Raw genomic sequence first — 22878 nt, forward strand, 5'->3', positions numbered from 1 at the left:
GTTTTAATGGTGAAATTTGAAAGTCAGCAGTCATACCATCCTTTCTTCCTTTTCAGTTGAGGTACCCCTGTATCTCCTCTACAGCCTACAGCAAGACACCTGATCCCATCCCTCCCTCCTACTTTAGCCTCTCTACCCCTGGTACAAAACCACCTTCCTCAATACTGCATCACCATTCTGTGAAGGAGTCTTGTCTTGCATGTTATTTTGTGACCCCTTTAGTGTTAGCGCAATGAAAAATGCACCCAGTACATTCATTGGCATTAGGGAGGGTATCCTGCCATAGAAACCTCCCCAATGTGCACACAGGAGATCCTGTCCAATTAAGGTAATTGGATCTTGTCCAATTAAGGTAATTGGATCCTGTCCAATTAAGGTAATTGGATCCGAAGGCAGCAAGCTGGCAGAAACGTTAGCACGCCGGGCGAAATGCGTAGCCGTATTTCATCTGCCGTTACGTTCTGAGTTCAAATTCCGCCGAGGCCAACTTTGCCTTTCATCCTTTCGGAGTCGATAAATTAAGTACCAGTTACACACTGGGGTTGATGTAATTGACTTAATCCATTCGTCTGTCCTTGTTTGTCCCCTCTGTGTTTAGCCCCTTGTGGGTAGTAAAGAAATAGGTAATTGGATCCTGTCAAAACCATATAATCCATGCTGTCATGGAACACCGACATTAAACGATGATGATGATGGATGTGTATCTGTATGTTTCTTTCTTGCTTTTTGTATTGCTTTTCCTTAACCACTGCCAGGTTTATTCGATATGAGACAGAGATTAATGCGACACACCTTCCAAGCCCATGAATCCCCAATCAAAAGTCTGGCCCTGGATCCAGAAGAAAGGTTCTTTGTGACAGGTTCTGCTGAAGGAGACATCAAGGTATGACATATTTTTTTCTTGAAAATCAAAATAAATACTAGTTGAGCACTGGAGTTGATGTAATCGACTTAGCCCTCCATGAAAATCATTGGTTTATTCCAAAATTTGAAACCGTTGTTTTATCGTGAAGATCACTCCACATGCAAGAACGACAAGCACTTTTCCTCTCTGTGTGGTGGTCATGGCAAAAGAGGTTGTGTGGAGGGCAAAACTGAAAGGACTGATGCCAAACACTTCCTCTTCGGCTGAGACTTTTTAAGAATTCCGTTTGAAAATGAAGGTGAGGATTAAAAGGGAGGTGCTGTCATCCAGAAAATTTGTTGAAAGACAGGCGAATGGGACGAGGATGGCTTATGTGAGCTGACCTACACTAAAGCTGGTGCCTGTAGGCTGAGGACACTTTCCACGGGTCTCCTGGTAAATAGGATGGTTCAGGATCTGAGAGGTTCTTTGGGTTGCCTTTGGGTGGTGATTCCCCTATATTCAGGAATTTTGTTGTTAATTGTTATTATTTTTTTATTTTTTACACATTTATGTAAATCCTTACTATCCTTTGTCTTTATATTGTCCTAAATGATTTTTGCAGCCTTTGTGGCTAATAAAGAAAGCATTATTATTATATTATTATTATTATTATTATTATCAAGGTGATGAGCTGGCAGAATCAGTAGCACATTGGACAAAATGCTTAGCAGCATTTCATCCGTCTACATTCTGAGTTCAAATTCCACTAAGGTCAATTTTGCCTTTCATCCTTTTGAGGTCAATAAAATAAGTACCAGTTATGCACTGGAGTTGATGTAACTGACTATCCCCCTCCCCCAGAATTTCAGGCCTTGTGCCTTTAATAGAAAGATGATTATTATTGTTGTTATTATTATTATTATTATTATTATTTTTGTTTAATTCAGATCTGGAGTCTGGACGTTCACCAACTGGTGTGTTCATTCGTTGGTGAACACAGCAAGACAACGTTTTTCCGTAATGTCGGTTCAACGTCTGGGGTCACGCAAGTGACAGTCATACCACAGAACCATCTTCTATCCTGCGGTGTGGACGGCTCTATGAAAATCCGGAAACTTCCAGACAAAGACGATATCGTTCACAATTGGTCTGGCTGATTTATCACTCGACTCGTTCCAAAGTCGACTAACAGAACATATATATATATATGTGTGTGTATATATATACATATATATAAAATAAAACAATGTTGGGAAAGAAGGAAAGGGGTTGAAATTTGAACAACTTGCAGAGATGCAATTTGGTTTTTAATTCTTGTAAACTAGGCAAAGCCACAATGCCACTATGTCCCATTGCCCCACCACCACCACCATCTCTTCTCTTCTCGCTCAGTTTTCTACCCAAAAGGAACAACAGACCACTTAGATGTAAACTTGAACATAAACAAAATAAAAACAAAAAAAAACAACAATCCTTCCACCACCACCACTCATTTTCCCCCTCCAAAAAAACAAACACTGAACAACAATAACAAAAAAAAAACATTTATTTACACCCGTTGTCTTCTGTTATTTGCAGAGTGGGAAATGATTCCCAGATTCTTAAAGAAATTATTGTTATTATTACTATTGAAGACTTTGCCTTTCATCTTTTAAGGGTCAGTGAATTAAGTACCAGTTGGGCACTGGGATCAATGTAATTGACTGGTCCTTACTCCCAAAATTTCAGGCCTTGTACCTTTAGTAGAAAGGATTACTATTGTTGTTATTATTATTATTATTATTATTAAAATGGTGAGCTAGCAGAATAGCCAGAACATTGAAGAAACAGTACTTTGTAATATTTTTCTGACTGCTTAGGTTCTGAGTTCAAGTCCCACTGAGGTTAACTTTGTCTTTCATCCTTCTGGGGTTGATGGTATCGATTATCCCTCTCCTCACAAAATTGCTGGCCTAAGTGAGAAACTGTTGTTGTTGTTGTTAATAATGTTATTAGTATTATTAAAGCAGCAGGCTGGCAGAATCGTTAGAGCATCAGGAAAAATACTTTGTGGTGTTTCTTCAACTTATTACATTCTGAGTTCAAATTCTGCTGAGGTTCACTTTGCCTTTTATCTTTTTGGGGTGGATAAAATAAAATACTAGTCAAGCACTGGGGTTGGTGTAATCAACTTGCCCCCACCCCACAAAATAGCTGGCCTCGTGCCAAAATTATTATTATTATTATTATTATTTTCATCAAGATGTTGAGCTAGAAGAATTGTTACCGTGCTGGACAAAATACCTAGCAAAATTTCTTGTGGAGCTTTACATTATGAGTTCAAATTCCACCAAGGTCAACTTTGCCTTTCATCCTTTCGGGGTTGATAAGTACCAGTTATACACTGTGGGCGATGTTATCAACTAGCCTCATCAGGCCTTGTGTCTAAAGTAGAAAGGATATTATTATTATTATTAATATTTTAGTATTGTTATGCATAATTGAAAGTTTAAATGGAAAACAAAATTTTGATGGAGGAGGAGGAGGAGGACTGAGGAGAAGGGGGTATGAGCAGGGGGTAGGGCAAGTTATGGTGGTTGTGGGGGAGCAGGAATGATTCTATAAAAACAAAAACTCACAAAAACAACCAAAAATATATATCTAAAAACAAATATACACCATAAACAAATAACTTCACCCTCCCCTCCCTTCCCCCCAAAAGTAATAATAAAAACCAGAATGATTCTACCCAAACATGGTTCTTGGATGTCAGTTTAAAAATTATATAAAAAAAAAAACTTGAAAAAAAAAAACAAAACAAAGAAAATATACAATAATGGCATGCAACTTCCTGAAAATTGGAGCTGCATGCCAGCCTCCACTGTATTTGGAGCCAAATCTAAAACTTGCAGCTTCACCAAAATTTTCATCTGTGTAAAAGAATTAAAAAAAAAAAAAAACGAAAATATTTTTCCTTCCTTCCTTCTTTCTCTTTTTCTCTCTTTCTTGTCCCTTTTTTCTCTCGTTTCGTCATACCCCCCTCTCTCTATTTCTCTCTCTAAAAAAAAAAAAAAAGCTCTCCATAGGAGCTGTGTTAAATCCTTTAATTGGACAAGCAAAACTGAAGTACAAAAATGAAAAAAAATAAAAAGAATTTAATTAAGATTCAATTAAAACAATTTAGAAAATATTTGTACCTCCATTTTTTTTTCTTAATTTTATTTTTTATTTTATTTCATTTTTTGTTTTCAATGAAATATTTATAATTTAAAAAAAGATATTCTTTTGTAGTTTACACAACTATTTTAAAAAGACCAGATATTATACACTGAGGTTGTAACTTATATATGCATGTATATATAAATGTATGTATGTATGTGTGTGTGTTTATATTGTGTGTGTACATATGTATGTATATTTAGAAGTTATAGTATGTATATATGTATATTATATATTTGTGTGTGCATGTGTATACATGTATATTATATTGAACATATGTATATATTTATAGATGTGTGTATATATGTATATTTGTTTGTGTATATGTATATAAATATATATATATATGTATATGAATATATATATATATGTGTGTGTGTGTGTGTATACATATATATATATATGTGTGTATATGTATATGTATATTATGGAGATGTACTTGCATAGCAAGTGACCTGATCTGATATTGTGTGCTGGAATAAAAACAATTGCAGCGTGGAAGGTGTTTATAAGCCATTTAAAAACACGAAAACCATTAGATTCACTTCAACATTTAAATTTGATTTGCCAAAGTATTTTCGTCACTTTGAGATTGCGACCTGTTCACTGACAAAATTCCATGCTACACGGAATTTTATTAGTGAATAGGTTGTAATCTCAAAGCGAAGAAAATACTTTGGCAACTTAAATTTAAATGTTGAAGTGAATGTAACAGTTTTTGTGTTTTTAAATGGCTTATAAATACCTTCCACACACACACATATATATATATATATATATATACTTTTGTATATGTGTATATATATATATATATATATATTTACATATACATATTTTTATATATGCATATATATATATGCATATATATATATGTATATATATATATTTATGTATATATTTGTGTATGTGTATGTATGTGTATATATATATATATATATATATATATATATATATATATATATATGGGTTTAACTTTCTTGATGTTTTCAAAATTCCCTATTGAATCTTTGTTTGGTATAGTTGACAATAACAACATTCTTTCTTTCTCTTTCCCATATTCTTCTTTATAGATAAAAAATTTTTTCTTCAAATATTAGTCTTTTGAGTGAAAGGGTTGTAATGTGTCTGATTATATGATTCCATAATCCTTGTAAGATATTTACTACAATATTCTAGAAAGAAAACAATTTATAGAATTTGTATGACTTTCTTAAATGAGAGGCCTTGTACTTGTGTACCAGTAATGTTTTAGGATCAGTTCTGGAGCCTTTTGGAAATGGTTACTGCTATAATTATTATTGTTATTATTGTTATTATTATTATCATCATCGGGCAACGATCTGGCTGAATTGTTAGCATGATGGACAAAATGCTTTGTAGCATTTCATCTGTCTTTACATTCTGAGTTCAATTTCTGCCGAGGTCAGCTTTGCCGTTCATCTTTTTCGGGTCAATAAAATAAGTACCAGTAGAACACTGGGGTCGATGTAATCAACTAGCTCCTCCCCTGAAATTTAAGCCTTGTGCCTGTAGTGGACAGGATCGTTATTAGGGTGGTAATTTGGCAGGATAGCTAAAGCTTTGGAAAAAAAAATACCTTCTGGTATTTTTTCTGACTCGAGTTTAATCCTACTAGGGTTGTCATTACCCTTCATTCTTCCAGGATCAGTAAAATACTTGAGTACTGGGCTGATAAAATAAAGTACCAGTCACATACTGGAGTCAATTTAATCAAGTAAACACTTTCCCCGAGTTTCTGACCTTCTGCCCGAATTAGAAACAATTATTATTGTTCTTGTTATGGCTATAGTTTTAACTCCCCTTATTCTCTCTCTCTCTTTCCTGCTCCCCTTCCATCTCTCTCTGTCTCTCTCCCCTTAGCATTCTATTCTGGATCCATACTTAGCTTTTGTATTTCCATTAAAGTGTTTCTATTAAAAACCAAAAGAACCCAGTCTTTGAATTCTTTCAGTGATGCTTTAACTGCCCTGCCGTTTTCTGAGAACTCTGGTTGTTATTTTCATGACTATCTATGATGACTAAACTACACAAATATACATGGTGTTCATAAATGTACACCTTTATATACATATATATATATATATATATATATATATATCTGTAAATTAATATGTGACAATTATTCGGTAGCCAAGATAAAACTCTGAGTTTCGGATGCCGAGGTGGAAATCCACACCACCATCTCTTCGGTTATCTGGCCATCTCTTATCTTACCGTTTTACCAATATATATATATATATATATAATTTGTGTATGTCTATATAAATATGTAATTGAGTGAATAAGAACATACATGCATGTCTATTTATACATACATATGTTTATAGTAATACACATACAGACGTATACGCAGTGTTCGTACACACACAATTAGTACTCAAATGTAACATATACATACATACATACATACATATATGTATATATTCAAAATATACATGTGCATATATAAGTGTGTCTGAATGTATATAGATGTGTGATTCTGTAATTATGTATTTGCATGTATGTCTAGATATGCATACATATGTGTTTGTAGTATACAGATACACTTAGATGTTATATGTTGATACACACACATAGTATATGTGTGTGTGCATATATGTGTGTGTGTATATATATATATATATATACACACATATACACATGCATGTACATATGTATGTTTATATATATATAAAAGCATATACATGATGGGGTGTGTGTGTCTGTGTATGTATGTAGATACATGCATATTACATTATGAGTATTTTTATTTTATATTTTCTACATATGTGTATATCCTGGTTCAATTCTTACTACCTAATAATGAGCGTGACTTCTCTGCCGTTGGATTGACTTATCTTTTGTGAACCTAACAACTGCATTCCAATCTAGTTTGTAAATTTTGATTAATTAATTCAATTGTTGCTTTCTTTGATTATCTTCATTACTTCAAAGAGCATCTAAATTTTAACCATGGACTGCTTCTCTGAGATTAATTAAAACCATAATATAGATTTTAATTTATAACAAACAAACAAAAAAGAAACAAACAAACAAGAAAGCAAAAGAAATGCCAATGAATGAATTTTTTTTTTTTTTAAATAATAAGGTGCCGGAAAGAAACCCGACCCTCACACACACACACACACACACATATGCTATAATGAAAAATACAAATTCTTGGTATTAATCTTGGTGGGAATTGAAACCTTATAGCTTTAATTTCCGTCTGCAGCTTAACTGTTTTACAAATTCTTCTATAGTATTATTGTGCTCTTATTTTTCTCTGAAAGACATTTGTCATGTGTTTATAAAGAAGAAAATGTGTGTACATACGTATGTGTATATATATGTGGTTATATATATATATACATGCACACGTATATGCATGATATGTATCATGTGCAGGTATGCAATAGATATATACATGGTTACAGATATATATACATATGTATGTGTGTGTATATTCTTTATGTATAATATATATATATACACACACACACACACATAAATATATGTATATATATATATATATATATATATATATATATATATATATATATATATATATATATATATATATATACATACGTATCTATATATGTACACACACACACACACACACATTATATATACATGAAATCTCCAATTATGCTTTCTTGGTTTTGTTCTATATGCTGGGTGGTGATCAAATTCCAGTCGTTTGAGGTGAAGTTGTTCAAAACTAATATTGTAAATATATTGTTGATCATTTTTCTCTGTTAAATCTTTGTCTTTTGTCTCCATCTTTTCTTCTCAACTTCCAAACTTTAGCTAAATAAATGCAATTACCTTTAATTTATGGAAAAATTTTTTTTGTATATTCTTGTAATTTTTTATGTATTTTCTTTTTTTTTTGTCTGAATTGTCAGTATCGTATTTCATTTTTGTTACTGTATAATATGTCACTAAAATAGTTTTTTTGGGTTTTTTTTTGTTAGTTTTTGTTTTTGTTATTGATGTTAATATTGTTATTATTTATCCCAACCGTCACCAACAAGATATTTAATTAAAAATGCTGATTCAATTAATTTCATTCTTCTGTTGTCTTCTTTGTCTTCACTTACTCTTGTCATTTTCTTATTCTTTGATGCTTCTTTGTCAGTTTAATTCCAGCCTCCACCTAGGCCTTTCTTGGTGACCTTCAGCAGAGTCTGTTCTGTTGCAGGCATTCAGGTTAAGCTTCCAGTTTGAACATTCATCTCTCCCTCCTTCTCGTCAATCCTCAGAGACCCTAAAAAGAGATTAACCCTTTCGTTACCAATCCGGCTGAAACCGGCTCTGGCACTGAGTACAAATGTCTTGTTTTCATTAGTTTTGAATTAAAATCTTTCACCAAACCTTAATCACAATTTATGTGCTTAATGCTAGCTTAATTATAACTAAGTTATTTTACTAATTTCTTTGTTATATTTAAAGTAATTGAAAGAAACAGAGCATCTGAAAATAAATACAGTAACAAAAGGGTTAAGGGCATTGCCCTTTCTCCAGACTTAGAGGCAGTAAAAGAAAATTTTCTATTTTTCTTCTTTCTCTCATTAAAAAAAAAAAACTAGGAAGCTGACCAAATGAACTGATACAACTCACTTGTGACCTTTTTTTTAGATTCTGGCTCAAGAAAAAGAAAAAAGTGATATTGTTTGTTTTACAGCCTCGCTGATGGAAATTGTAGTTGTGATACCTGTGCCAGTAGCACGTAAAAAGCACCAATTGAACATGGCCAATGCCAGTGCTGCCTTGACTGGCTTCTGTGCCGGTGGCACGTAAAAAGCACCCACTACACTCATGGAGTGGTTGGCACTAGGAAGGGCATCCAGCTGTAGAAACACTGCCAGATCAGACTGGTGCCTGGTGCAGCCCCCTGGTTTCCCAGACCTCGGTTGAACCGTCCAACCCGTGCTAGCATGGAAAACAGATGTTAAACGATGATGATGATGATGATGCTAGGAATCCATAGGTGTTATTTCATTTCAAAGTAAATAGAAAACTCATTCTGTAGCATAAAGCCTAAAATTTGTGGGGAGAAGGCCAGTCAATTAGATCAACCCCAATATGCAACTGGTACTTAATTTATCGACCCTGAAAGGATGAAAGGCAAAGTTGACTTCAGCAGAATTTGAACTTGGGACATAAATACAGACAAAATACCACCAAGCATCACACCCAGCATGCTAACGATTCTGCTAGCTCATCTGTAGCATAATAATAATAATAATAATAATTCTTTCTACTATAGGCACAAGGCCTGAAATTTTGAAGCAGAGGGAGCTAGTCAATTACATCAACTCCAGTACATAACTGGTACTTATTTTAATGACTTCCAAAATAGAGGAAAGTCAAAGTCAGCCTTAGTGGAAATTGAACCCAGAATGTAAAGCAAGAAGAAATGTTGCGGAGCATTTTTCTGACACTAATGATTCTGCTGCTTCACCACTTTAATAATAATCCTTTCTACAATAGGCACAAGGCCTGAAATTTTGAAATTACATTGACCCCAGTACTCCACTGGTATTTTATTTTATTGACACCAAAAGGATGAAGGTCAAAGTCAACCTTGGCAGAATTTGAACTCAGAACATAAGGATAGACAAAATGCTGCTGAGCATTTTACCCAGCATGCTAACTATTCTGCCAGCTTGCCACAAGGCCAGGCCTGAATATTTTTTGGTGGTGGTGGTGGTGGTGGGGACAGTCAATTATATCGCATTCCCCCTATGCTCAGCTGGTACTTATTTTATCAACTTCAAAAGAATGAAAGGCAAAGTAGACCTCACTGGAATGTAGTAATAATAATAATAATAATGGTTTCAAATTTTGGCACGAGGTCAGCAGTATCAAGGAGGGGGTAAGTTGATTACTTCGACCCCAGTACTCAATTAGTACTTATTTTGTCAACCCTTGAAAGGGTGAATGGCAAAGTCAACCCCAGCAGCATTTGAACCTAGAACATAAAGACAGATGAACTGCTGCTAAATATTTTGCCTGGCATACTAACAATTCTGTCAGCTCACTGCCTCTTATAATAATAATAATAATAATAATCCTTTGTACTAAAGGGACAAGGCCTGAAATTTGTAGGGAAGGGACTAGTCAATTATATCAACCCCCAATGTTTCACTGGTACTTAATCTATTGACCCCAAAAAGATGAACGGTAAAGTAGACCTCAGTGGAATTTGAACTCAGAATTTATTTTATCGATCTTGAAAGGATGAAAAGTAAAGTCGACCTTGGTGAAATTTAAACTCAAAACCTAAAGATGGACAAAGTGCCAGTAAGCATTGTGCCCAGCATGCTAACAATTCTACCAGCTCACTACCTTAATAATAATAATAATTTTGACATAAGGCCAGCAGTTTTAGGCAAAGGGGATTAGCCAACTACATTGACCCCAGTACTTAACTGGCCCACCATTACGTCCTGTCCTTGGTGCAGTGTAGTGGCTCAGTGACCCCTGAGAGCTATGCCATTAGAGCATAAGCTCCTGATAAGGCCTCCCATGTAGGACAGATCAAAGGAGAGAGGCCAAACTAATATGGACCACTTCTTCCCAGAGGTAAAAATGGGTTTGCATCGGGCCAACGTCCTTATCTAGTGAAAACTAAAGTTATAGAAGCATTAATAACAATTTCAAAACCAAAAAGTCTTGGAAGAAGAAGGCCTTCCTTCAGAAAAATATTTGAACAGATACCATAAGGGAGGTAGAAGAGAGGACACCTTCGAGATACTGAGACAGATCTGAAAATGCAGGGACTCAACTGAAGAGAAGCAGAAAAGACAGCCCAAAGTTTAGAACTGGGGGAAAAGAGTTTGACAATGGCCTATGCTCCATAGGGAGTGAACAGCTTAAGTAAGTATTTATCTAATTGCTACTTTTGTGTGATACAAATAATATTTTTTCAAACGTAGAATTGCTGTTAGAACAGCAGAAATACTGGATAAATTATCTTTACCAGGCAGAAAAATTTGTCAACAACCAGCCATGGGGTACGAACCCATATCCCTCAAAGGCTCTAGCTGAGTGCTTTACCATTAAGCTAAACGGCCCACTGAATTAGATACTGGATACTTCAGCTTTCATAGAATTCCCATGCCAGTGGCATGTAAAAAGCACCATTTGAGCGTGATCATTGCCAGCATCACCTTAATGGCACATGAAAAACAACATTTGAGCGTGGTCATTGCCAGTGCCGCTGGACTGGCTCCCATGCAGGTAGCATGTAAAAAACACCTTTTGAGCGTGGTCATTGCCAGAACCACCTAACTGGCCCTTGTGCCGGTGGTATGTAAAAAGCACCCACTACACTCTTGGATTTGTTGGCATTAGGAAGGGCATCCAGCTGTAGAAACTTTGCCGGATCAGACTGGAGCCTGGTGCAGCCTTCTGGCTCGCCAGTCCTCAATCAAACCGTCCAACCCATGCCAGCATGGAAAGCAGATGTTAAACAACGATGATGATAATGATATGACAGACTTCTTTCAGTTTTCGTCCAGATCCACTCACAAAGCTTTGGTCAGCCCTAGACCATAGTAGAAGACACTTGCACAAAGTGTCATACAGTAGAACCGAACCTGGAACCATGTAGTTGGCAAGTAAACTTCACATCATACAACTATGCCTACACCAGCTCTTTATAAAGGCCAAAATATTTCCTGTTCTTTTAAGATTCGGTCTTTCTGATGTATACAATTTTAAAGAATCTCCATTATTGCCTACTGGGTTTTTTCAGATTAGTTTCCACATCTGAACGTGGCTGTTGCCAGCGCCGCCCCGACTGGCCTCTTTGCCGGTGGCACGTAAAAAGCACCAACCGATCGTGGCCATTGCCAACCTCGCCTGGCACGTAAAAAGCACCCACTACACTCATGGAGTGGTTGGCGTTAGGAAGGGCATCCAGCTGTAGAAACACTGCCAGATCAGACTGTTGCCTGATGCAGCCTCCTGGCTTCCCAGACCCAAGTTGAACCGTCCAACCCATGCTAGCATGGAAAATGGACATTAAATGGTGATGATGATGATGATGATGATCTCAGTTGTTAATGATTACATTGTTTTGGTTATTGCTCTTTTAAGAATCTTCAGGTACCACTTACATTCTGGATTGTTCTTGAAATTTCAAATATGAACACTTTTATCAAACTCATCATCATCATCATCGTTTAACGTCCGTTCTCCATCTAGCATGGGTTGGACGGTTCAACCGGGGATCTGGGAAGCCAGAAGGCTGCACCAGGCTCCGGTCTTATCTGGCAATGTTTCTACAGCTGGATGCCCTTCCTAATGCCAACCACTCCGTGAGTGTAGTGGGTGCTTTTTACATGCCACCTGCACTGGTGCCAGGCGAGGCTGGCATTGGCCATGGTCGGATTGGTGCATTTTACGTGCCACCTGCACGGAAGCCAGTCGAGGCGGCACTGGCTTCGGCTGTAGACATAAATTGATCTCATTTTGTTGTTCATGTCTACGATGGTCTTGCATTAGTTATTCTTCTACTTTGTGATGCTACTTGCTTTGTAGGAGAGTAATAACCGATATGCAAATTCTGATAATGTTACTTAATATAAGAGACACCTGCAAAAAGAAGGTCAGTGGGTACAACAGGTGAAACATTGTGATCGTGTCACATTGTTCAAATCAACATATCATCATCATCATCACCATCACCATCATTATCATCATCACCATCATTATCATCATCATCATCATTATCATCACCATTATCGTTACCATCATAATCATCAGCAGCAGCAGCAGCATTGTCATCATTATAATTATTGATTTATTCATGGCAACTGTCATACCCTTCCTCAGACACCCAAACAGTGAATAAATCAATATGTATATGTGTAAGAATATATTTATATAGTTCTTTTATCACATCTAGTAGCTTTCTAATATACAAAACTATTTTGGTACTTCTGACTCATGCTGTGTTGTGCATAAAATATATTTTCTTTAATTAAGGATGAGACATCAGACTCACAAATATACAAACAAAGCCATCCACCTTAGTTGCTAGTTGCTGATTGCTTAATTGTTAACTAACTTATAAAGTCGACTCTATGCTTCTATACAAGGAGAATGGATGCATCTTCTCTGAAGAGCAATCAGAAAATCATGAACCAGACTGTCAGGAGACCCTTCCCTCACTCTGTTTTCTGCACGCTGAAGGCCTAGAAGAAATGTGTTTATATTTGTTATGTTGTTTTACCACGTCTAAGGCTTTCAACTATTTAAATCTAAGTAGGTTTTTTTTCGAACAAGCATAGACACATTTAGAGAATGAATATTTATTATACATATTTTATTACCATCTCTAGATTAAGTAAGACCCTGATACTTAATTCATTTATATACTTATATATTGTTGTTGATGCTATTAAAATAGCCAAGGATTGTCTTTGACCTAAAGGAATTTGGATTAGTATTACTTGAGGTATATATATTTCAATAGTTGTAGATTCTATTTACTTCATTATTTTGTCAGTTATAATTTTTTTTAATTGTACTTGTTATGTAGTTGAAAAGTTTATGCTCACACTCCTAAACATAGGTATTTGAATCAATTTTTTTTGCAATCTAGCTGTCCTTTCACATAGAATTTCGTCTGTCTTTTGAACCAAAACCCTGAAGCGATTTATATACATGGATATGAATTGTTTATAAATCAAATAATGTATACAAGTCAAAACAAATTGTTGGCTTTTTTGGTTTTTTTAATAATTTTTTATGTTATCTTATTTATATTATATTCATAGTCTATTATGTTATATTATGATTATGGTATAAATAAATTGTTAGATTGTCAATTGAATCTCTCTATAGAATCTATTGTTTTTAATTTGTATTACACCCCTATTTCTGTGGTATTCAACTGACGTACCAGTGAACTGGATTGTTTTACACAACCCTTTGAAGGAATTTCTTTCCTTAGTATTTTTTTTCTTTTTTTTTTTACTTTGATATTTATCTATTATATAAAATCTGTTCTGTCTGTGTGTGTGGCTTCTAGGATCTCGAGCATCTTCCATCCGATTGCGCTCAAATTTGATATGGAGATACCGACAGTATCAGGGCATGTATAAGTCTTGAAAAAATTACAAAAATCAATTCCAGGTGAGAATGCGATCGATAAAGCCATGGGAACATGCATTTATACGCACAATAAAATCGTTTTTCTTTGGAATAGAAAAAAGTCTATCTTTATTTCTTCTTTTGCTGGTGTCACAAATTTAGTTTAAATCAGTGTTTCTCAAAGGGGAAGACTATGGGACGGTCGGACAAGTTGTTTTGAGAAAATTTGGTTTAAATGTTTGACAACTCAGCACCATCCATTGGATGGGGGGGGGCGTTTTGCTTGTATATATATATACAATCCTAATGGGTATCATATTCACTTTTACTGGTTACTAATGCTGGCTAACGTCTGCGAGTGTAGAAAAACTCCAGTTAGTTTATTTTACTATCCTTAGTAGATTTTCACATCGGTAAATCTATATGTTTCTATAGTGGAGGTGCAATGGCCCAGTGGTTAGGGCAGCGGACTCGTGGTCATAGGATCGCGGTTTCGATTCCCAGACCGGGTGTTGTGAGTGTTTATTGAGCGAAAACACCTAAAAGCTCCACGAGGCTCCGGCAGGGGATGGTGGTGATCCCTGCTGTACTCTTTCACCACAACTTTCTCTCACTCTTACTTCCTGTTTCTGTTGTACCTGTATTTCAAGGGGCCGGCCTTGTCACTCTCTGTGTCACGCTGAATATCCCCGAGAACTACGTTAAGGGTGCACGTATCTGTGGAGTGCTCAGCCACTTACACGTTAATTTCACGAGCAGGCTGTTCCGTTGATTTGGATCAACCGGAACCCTCGTCGTCGTAACCGACGGAGTGCTTCCATGTTTCTGTAGTGTCTGCATGTTGTCGGTAGAGAAGAAATAATAAATTAATAATAAGGAGAACAGAGATTTATATATCCAGTTTTAATCTGCAGTCAATCACGTCTTTTCATTTCTGCACCTACATATGTTTTTGCTGCACTTTCATGCACACTGCAAAATTTTGCAGTGTGCACGAAAATTCAGCAGAAACATATATAAAGTTAATCCAAATATGCATATATACATACATATACACCCACACACATAATATGTGTATGTGTGTGTATAGATAGATAGATAGGTATTATATACATATGAGAGGGATGACCACTATGTGGACAGCCCTTATGCTAGAAGTAGATCCGCTATGGTCTTACCATTAAGAAATGTTCTCAAGAAAAATTTAGCAAACACCAATAAATAGATATAGATAGATAGATAGGTAGGTAGGTAGGTACCCACTCACAAGGCTGTGAATGGCCTGAGATTATAGAAGACACTTTCCTAAGATGCCACACAGTGGGACTAAATCTCTGGCTGCATGGTTAAGAAGCAAGCTTCTTAACCATGCTGCCACACCTGGTATAATATAATGTAGGTGGGTAGGTAAGCAGACAGGAAGAAAGAAGGATGGAAGGAAGGATTGAGAGAAAGAGAGGGAGAGATATGTGTTGACTATTCTCAGTACACACTAACTCCACGAAAGAAAAAATTTAAAATGCACACAAATGTAATCTTTATATATAAAAGTGAAGTTGTGTGTCTGTCTCCTACGATTTAGATTCCTAACTACTCCCACATTTTGCGGTGCAGTTTAACCAAAACCAGGTATCTTATAGTCGTGATTCATATCGAGCCCTTCTGGGTATTAGCGCGCATCTACGATGAGTCTACGATTTAAAAAAAAATTTACCATCATTTTTTTCCATTTTAATGCATTTTTTCGCTATTATATAAGGGAAGTAACTCTCTAAAAATGTCTACGATGAGTCAACGATTTAAAAAAAAATTTACCATCATTTTTTTCCCATTTTTAATGCATTTTTTTGGTATTTTTTGGCTATAACTCTCTAAAAATGCTTATATAGTTATTTCCCTTACAAACCCGAGCAACGCCGGGCGATACTGCTAGTAATAAATAAATGCAATAAAAAATTCTATGAAACATTAATTTTGAGATAATTAACAATAAGATATTTTTTTTTGAATTCTATCAGTCAACAAATGTAGCAGATCTTACTTTTAAAAGAATCTATCAGAGCAAGGCAGAATATGACAGAATATCTGTCATGATTTTCTCTTCTGTTTTTAGCCTGTTTGTCATAGGAATGCTTAAATAGACAGATATTCAGTGTAAACATTTGTGTGCTTGGAGTGTGCTGTATTTGGTCTCCAAATGCAGGAATCGATGTCCCATCAACTACTTCCACTGGTTAATTATAAAAACAGAAGTCAGAGGAAAGAGTAAACTCTTTTCACTGACCAGGATATTTTCCCCACAAACTCTTCTCTCAAAAGTGAATTTTGACATTTTGGTCAAGAATAAATTCTTCTTTTAAAATTTGGTGGGTTTTTTAAACAGAACCCTCCTTCCTCTCTCTCTCTCTCTCTCTCTCTCTCTCTCTCTCTCTCTCTCTCTCTCTCTCTCTCTCTCTCTCTCTCTCTCTCTCTCTCTCTCTATCTATCTATCTATCTATCTATCTCTATCTCCCTCCCTCCCTCTCTCTCTCTCTCTCTCTCTCCATCTATCTATCTATCTATCTATCTATCTATCTATCTATCTATCTATCTATCTTGAGCATAATCCTATGAACCAGAAAAAAAAAATGAAGGAAAAAGGGGAGCCACTTACTGTAATGTGTTTTCTGTTTGCATGACACTATTGCCCAAGGTTCCCATGGTCTTTTCCGTAGGTTTTCTATCCACAGACAAACCCAATCTGTTTTCCCTTTTTACATTGACATTTCTGTGATACACGATCCCTATTGATCGGCCCCACTTTTTTTTTTCACAATCCCTTTTGATCGGAATCCAACCCATTTTTTTTCTTTCTCTTCTTCCCAAAAACAAAAGCTCTACTTTGTATTTTGTCCCTTCTATGTTCAGCCCTGCTTGGCCAATAAATAAATCTATCTATCTCTTTCTCTCTCTCTCCCCCTTTGTTGTTATTTTTAAACTTCTTTATCTTCAGCGAGCTGGCAGAATCATTAGTACGTGGGGCAAAATGCTTAGCAGTATTTTGTCTGCTGTTATGTTCTGAGTTCAAATTCCGCCGAGGTCGACTTTGCCTTTCATCCTTTCGGGGTCAATTAAATAAGTACCAGTTATACACTGGAATCGATGTAATCGACTTAATCCCTTTGTCTGCCCTTGTTTGTCCCCTCTGTGTGTAGCCCCTTGTGGGTAGTAAAGAAATAAATATTATATACTTGTTTGTGTGGAAATATATGCAAGTATTATATACTTGTATACATTTCCACATGTACAGGTATGTATGTTGTGGAAATATAGGGCGTGGAAAAGCTGCTTAAACAGTAAGGAAAATTGTGGTTGATGGTAGAATTGGTAGAACAACAGGTAAAATGCTGGTAGATGGTAAAATTAGTAGAGTAACAGGCAAAATAGTGGATGATAAAATTTGTAAAGCCTCAAGCAAAATGGTGATTGATAGGAGAATTAGTAGAGCAATGGGCAAAGTGCTGATGGATTGTAGAATAACAGGCAAAACAGTGATTAATGGTGGAATTGGTAGAACAACAGGCAGCAATAGGCAAAATGGCTGTCAATGGTAGGATTGGTAGATAAACAAGCCTAATGTTGATGGTTGGTAGAATTGGTAGAGCAACTGGTCAAATAGTGATTAATGGTAGAATTGGTAGAGCAACAGGCAAAACAGTGGTGGGTGATAGAATTGGTAGAGCAACAGGCAAAATAGTAGTTGATGGTAGAACTGGTAGAGCAGCAGGCAAAGTGCTGATGGATGGTAGAATTGGTAGAGCAACAGACAAAATGCTGGTGGTAGATGGTAGAACTGGTAGAGCAACCAAGAAAATAATGGCAAAGGGCAAAATTGGTAGAGAAATAGTGTGATTTGACTGAATCTTTAAATTACAGATAAAGTTTATCCAACAGGCTTCCATTCAGTTTTGCTCTACTGGAAAGACTTAGATTGACTTGAAAGAGAAAGAAGAGCGGGGGCATAGAGAGAGAGAGGGTGGGGTGAGAGAGATGCTTATCTTTCAGATTTCTCACCAATGTAAAAGAGCTGGTTTCTACCCTAGAAACTATGCTCTTTCACTGGTATTAAGACATAACTCAGTCAGGTGTGTAAATACATACATACAGACATACATACATATATATATAATATTATTATGGAAAATTATTCCAAACTTATAGGGAAAGATTCAATTTAGAAATACTAAATCTAATTTTACAAAATATAATATATATATATAAATTAGAAGAAAACCACCTTTTATCAATTCAACAATGAAAAAACTAAATTATACCATTTTGAAAAAAATTACATCTTATAGAAAAAAAAATTAAATATAGGATAAAAACATACACCAATTATTAAGTAATGTACAAAATAATAAATAAAACGTATATAATGGATAAAATGACAACACATGTTTCGTGGCTATATTTAAGAACTGATAACAGTAAAATCAATTCAATTTAAATATAGCCACTCTTCAGGTTAGAGATAAAAGCAATAAAATAATTAAATAAATAAATATATGTATATAATCTTGTAAAATACAAAATATCTTAACAAATATATTCTGGTGTAAATAAAAATAAAATAAATAGGTATAAATATTTATTATATCTATAAAAATAAAATTTTAACTTATATAAGAAAAGAATAACAAACTATAATATATCATTACTAGGAAATTAAAATACAATCAATTAAATTATTTAAAACAAATATACATATATATGTGTGTGTGTGTGTTTGTGTGTGTGTGTGTAGGCATGTATATATGTATGTATGTGTCCTGTTTTCCATTTGCTTCTCTCGTTGTTTTGCATATTGTATTCATTTGCTTCCGTATTTCATGTTGTTTACTGTTGGTGACGTCCTGTACTCATATATGCATGTGTATACATACATACATACATACATACATGCATGCATACATACATACATACATACATACATACATACATACATACATACATACATACATATATATATATATATTATTTACATTATTATTTGATTGAATGCCGTGCATCCATTTCCAAGTAAGTTTATCTTCATCTTTTTGATGTGACCCTACTTTATACTGTTTTCTCTCTCATCCTTTCTCTGATTCCCTTTTTTCCTCCCCTTCACAGTTTTCTATCTGTCTCTCTCTCCCTCTCCCTTTTTCTCCATTTCTCTCTCTCGTTGCTCACACATGACCATCATCCATCTTTCTTTTCCTCATGTGATCGTCTTTCTTTTCTTTCAGGACTGTCTTCAGGACACCACATATCCTATCTTTTCTCTTGTCAATAAAAATATTTCTCCAGCATTCATTATTTTACCCTTGTTCTGGTCTAACAACCCTCCATGTTTGTTTTCATTCAGTTTCCTTGTATGTCTCCACTGTCCTGCTTCTGTTCCCAACTTTGACCCCTCATAAATCCCAAATCTTATTTTGATACTTATGGGAGCAACTGTCTTCAAAGACTCATTGTCATTCAATGCTTGAAATGAGGAGTAGATAGACAGCCGACAACTGATGAAGGGTCATTCTTTATGTTACTTGCCCTGTTTTCCATTTTTTTGTCGTGTTGTTTGCATATCAAACTCTTTTGCCTTTGTATTTCATGTTGTTTACTAATGGTGACGTCCTGTGCCCATATATGCATGTGTATGTATATATATATATATGTGTGTGTATGTATATATATATATATATATATATATATATATATATATATATATATATATGTGAGTCACTTTGGGTGGGTGTCTTCCGCTATAGCCCCGAGCCGACCGGAGCTTTGTGATTGAATTCGGTAGGTGGAAGTCATTGCCGTGTGTGTATGTGTGCGTATAGCTGCTCAGTGCCTCTCCGAAAGAGAGAGAGAGAGGGATATGTGAGTGTGTATGTATATATGTATATATGTATATATATGTATGTATATATATATATGCATATATGTATGTGTATGTATATATATATGTATATATATATATGTATGTATATATATATGTATGTATATATGTATGTATATATATGTATGTATATATATATATATATATATTCTTGTGGCTGACTAGATGGATGGATATATTGATAGATGGACCAAGAGACAACAAGCAGACTGTAAAAGATCAGATCATAAAACCAGCAGTTTTATCTATAGAGATAGTTAAGCATGATGTGATGAGAAAATTGGCTGTGAAAAAAGAATTTGTGTCTTATTGATAAAGTAATTGATCAGCTTGTTGAGAAATATCTATTGAAACCAATTTACGCAGTAACAACAGGTGTTTGTTGGTGAATGATTCCACTACATTTTATTGCTGTTTATTTCTCAGCTCAGCGTTGATTAAAAGTGTTCCAGTCATGCCCACCGCATTTTATTGCTGTTTATTTCTCAAGTCGAATTTGATCAGTAGAAACCAAACATAAACAAAACAAACGAAGAAGGTATGATCCTCCGACCTGTCTTGAAGGACAGTAATTCTGAACAAAACAGTCTCAGGCTATTGCTAACTCATCTAACTCATGCCAGCATGGAAAGAAACTGTAGAATGATCTTCCCTTCTATCTTTTATTTGTTTCAGTTATAGTACAGTAACTGTAACAAGTCATGGTTCCTAATGAACCTATATCATAGCAAGAAACTCAAAATAGGGCAGCTGTGTTGTACTCTCTCCCTCACCAAAAGCCAGTTGCATAAAAATGGCCACTGAAAAGGTGACTACACTGGCAGTGATCCAGAATGGCTAAAGCCTTAGGGCTGAAACATACATTAATGAAGTAAAAGAAAAGAACACACATACATGCATACAAACACACACACACACACACACACACACACACACACACACACATATATATGTACATGCATACATATATATACATACATGGTGGCTGCCCCCTCGTTATCGATTATGGCCATTGCACGAATCATAATCAATGTTGTTATCATGCAATGCCTGTGCAAGAAGATTTTTTTTTAAGTGAGGAAAGGCTGTGCACTGAGTCAATCCCACTCACTAAGCAACAGCAGCCATAATCCGAAAAGAAGAACAAGTCAACATCATCGGTAACCACTGAGCCGCAGGTTTTATGTCGGAGTTATCCCAGTTACCTGAGTTGCCTTCTCCTAGAAGGATGCCCTGACAAAGGCTAGGAGTCCTTCACTCCCAATGGTTTAACCGCGCGATCGGGTATTCAGTCTGATTATTTCTATGTCCCCACACATGATACAGCCTTAAGACATACATACATACGTGTGTGTATATATATTTATATATATATATATATATATATATATATATATATATATATATATATATATATATATACACACATACACACATATATATATATGCACATACACACATATATATACTTATATAGATACATATATACACACACATATACATACATATGTGTGTGTGTGTGTATATGTGTATATATATATATATATATATATATATATATATATATATATATACATACATAAGGGTGTAGTCAAAATAAGATGTGGGGACAAAGTGTTGAGAAAGGATCTACAGATATTGGGACTCACAGAGGGGATGACAGGAAACTGAGATTCCTGGCAGTTGGCGCTACTTGAGAAAACATGCCACACTAAGTAAAAGCATAGTTTTCCTTCCTTATAGGCTTGCTCCCTACATCCCTTTCTAGCTGAGCATTCCTAATCTTGAGGGCTTGTGGCTACTGGTTCCATGTAAAAAGTACCTGTACCAGTATCTCATAAACACACCAGTGTCAGTGCTGCGTAAAAGCACCCAGCACACTTTGTGAAGTGGTTAGCGTTAGGAAGAGCATTCAGCCATAGAAACCATGCCAAAACAAATTATGGAGCCTGGGCAGCTCTTCAGCCGGCTAGGTTTGGTCAAACCGGACACCTCATGTCAGCATGGAAAACGGACATTAAATGATGATAATATATATGTATTATCTTTTATTAAACTTTTAATACTTTTGATATATATTTAAAATAATATAAATTAATTAATTTTATGTATTGGTTTATGTTTTTCATTGTTTGATTTGCCTAATAGTGGTTTTATCTCTAATTTAATATAATATAATATAATATATTTATGCTATAAAATTGGATTTAATCCTAAATCTGATTTTTCCCTGTAAGTTTGGATTTATTCCCGAATATTTTATTATATATATATATATATATATATTCACACACACACACACACATGAGAGACAGCTACACAGTTTCTGTCCAACAAATTCTCTTTGAAGGCACTGGTTGGCTAAGGGTTATATTTGGAGATACTTGTCCAAGACGCAAAAAAAGGGGGGATTGAACCACGTGACTGCAAAAAGCTAGCTTCTTAACCACACAGCTGTATCTGTAAACCGTGTAACTATTGAAGAAAGGTGTACCAGGGGTGGGGCGGGGGACTCCTGTTGTATATTGTTAAATTCTTTCTGTATGTCACTTGTCACAGAAATAATCATTTACACACACACACACATACACACATACACACAGGCATGCACAGATGCACACATTTTCACACACACATGCCCTCCCCCCACACATACACACACACTGTCATACAAATATCAACAATAAAATTTTAATTACTATTACTAGAATGTTACCTGCTACTTTTATCTTTTTATGTTTGGACTGTTATAATTCCCCATTTCACACTCAACTACTGACACATCTTTCACTCTCTC

General features: G+C 35.3%; 1 protein-coding gene across 3 annotated transcripts in view; it reads left to right on the plus strand.

Annotated features, from left to right (window-relative positions):
- Nucleotides 1-2375, plus strand: part of LOC115220683 (dmX-like protein 2) — a 179075-nt gene extending 176700 nt beyond the window's left edge. For all 3 annotated transcript variants that reach the window (XM_029790800.2, XM_029790802.2, XM_029790801.2), the window contains 2 exons: nt 756-883; nt 1795-2375. In XM_029790800.2, coding sequence (XP_029646660.1) covers nt 756-883; nt 1795-2004 — 338 coding nt within the window. In that variant the 3' untranslated portion in view covers nt 2005-2375. The remainder of the gene's footprint in view (nt 1-755; nt 884-1794) is intronic.
- The last annotated feature ends 20503 nt before the right edge of the window (nt 2376-22878 follow it).

The sequence above is a fragment of the Octopus sinensis genome, linkage group LG17 (assembly GCF_006345805.1).
Source record: "Octopus sinensis linkage group LG17, ASM634580v1, whole genome shotgun sequence".
NCBI classification, from domain to species: domain Eukaryota; kingdom Metazoa; phylum Mollusca; class Cephalopoda; order Octopoda; family Octopodidae; genus Octopus; species Octopus sinensis.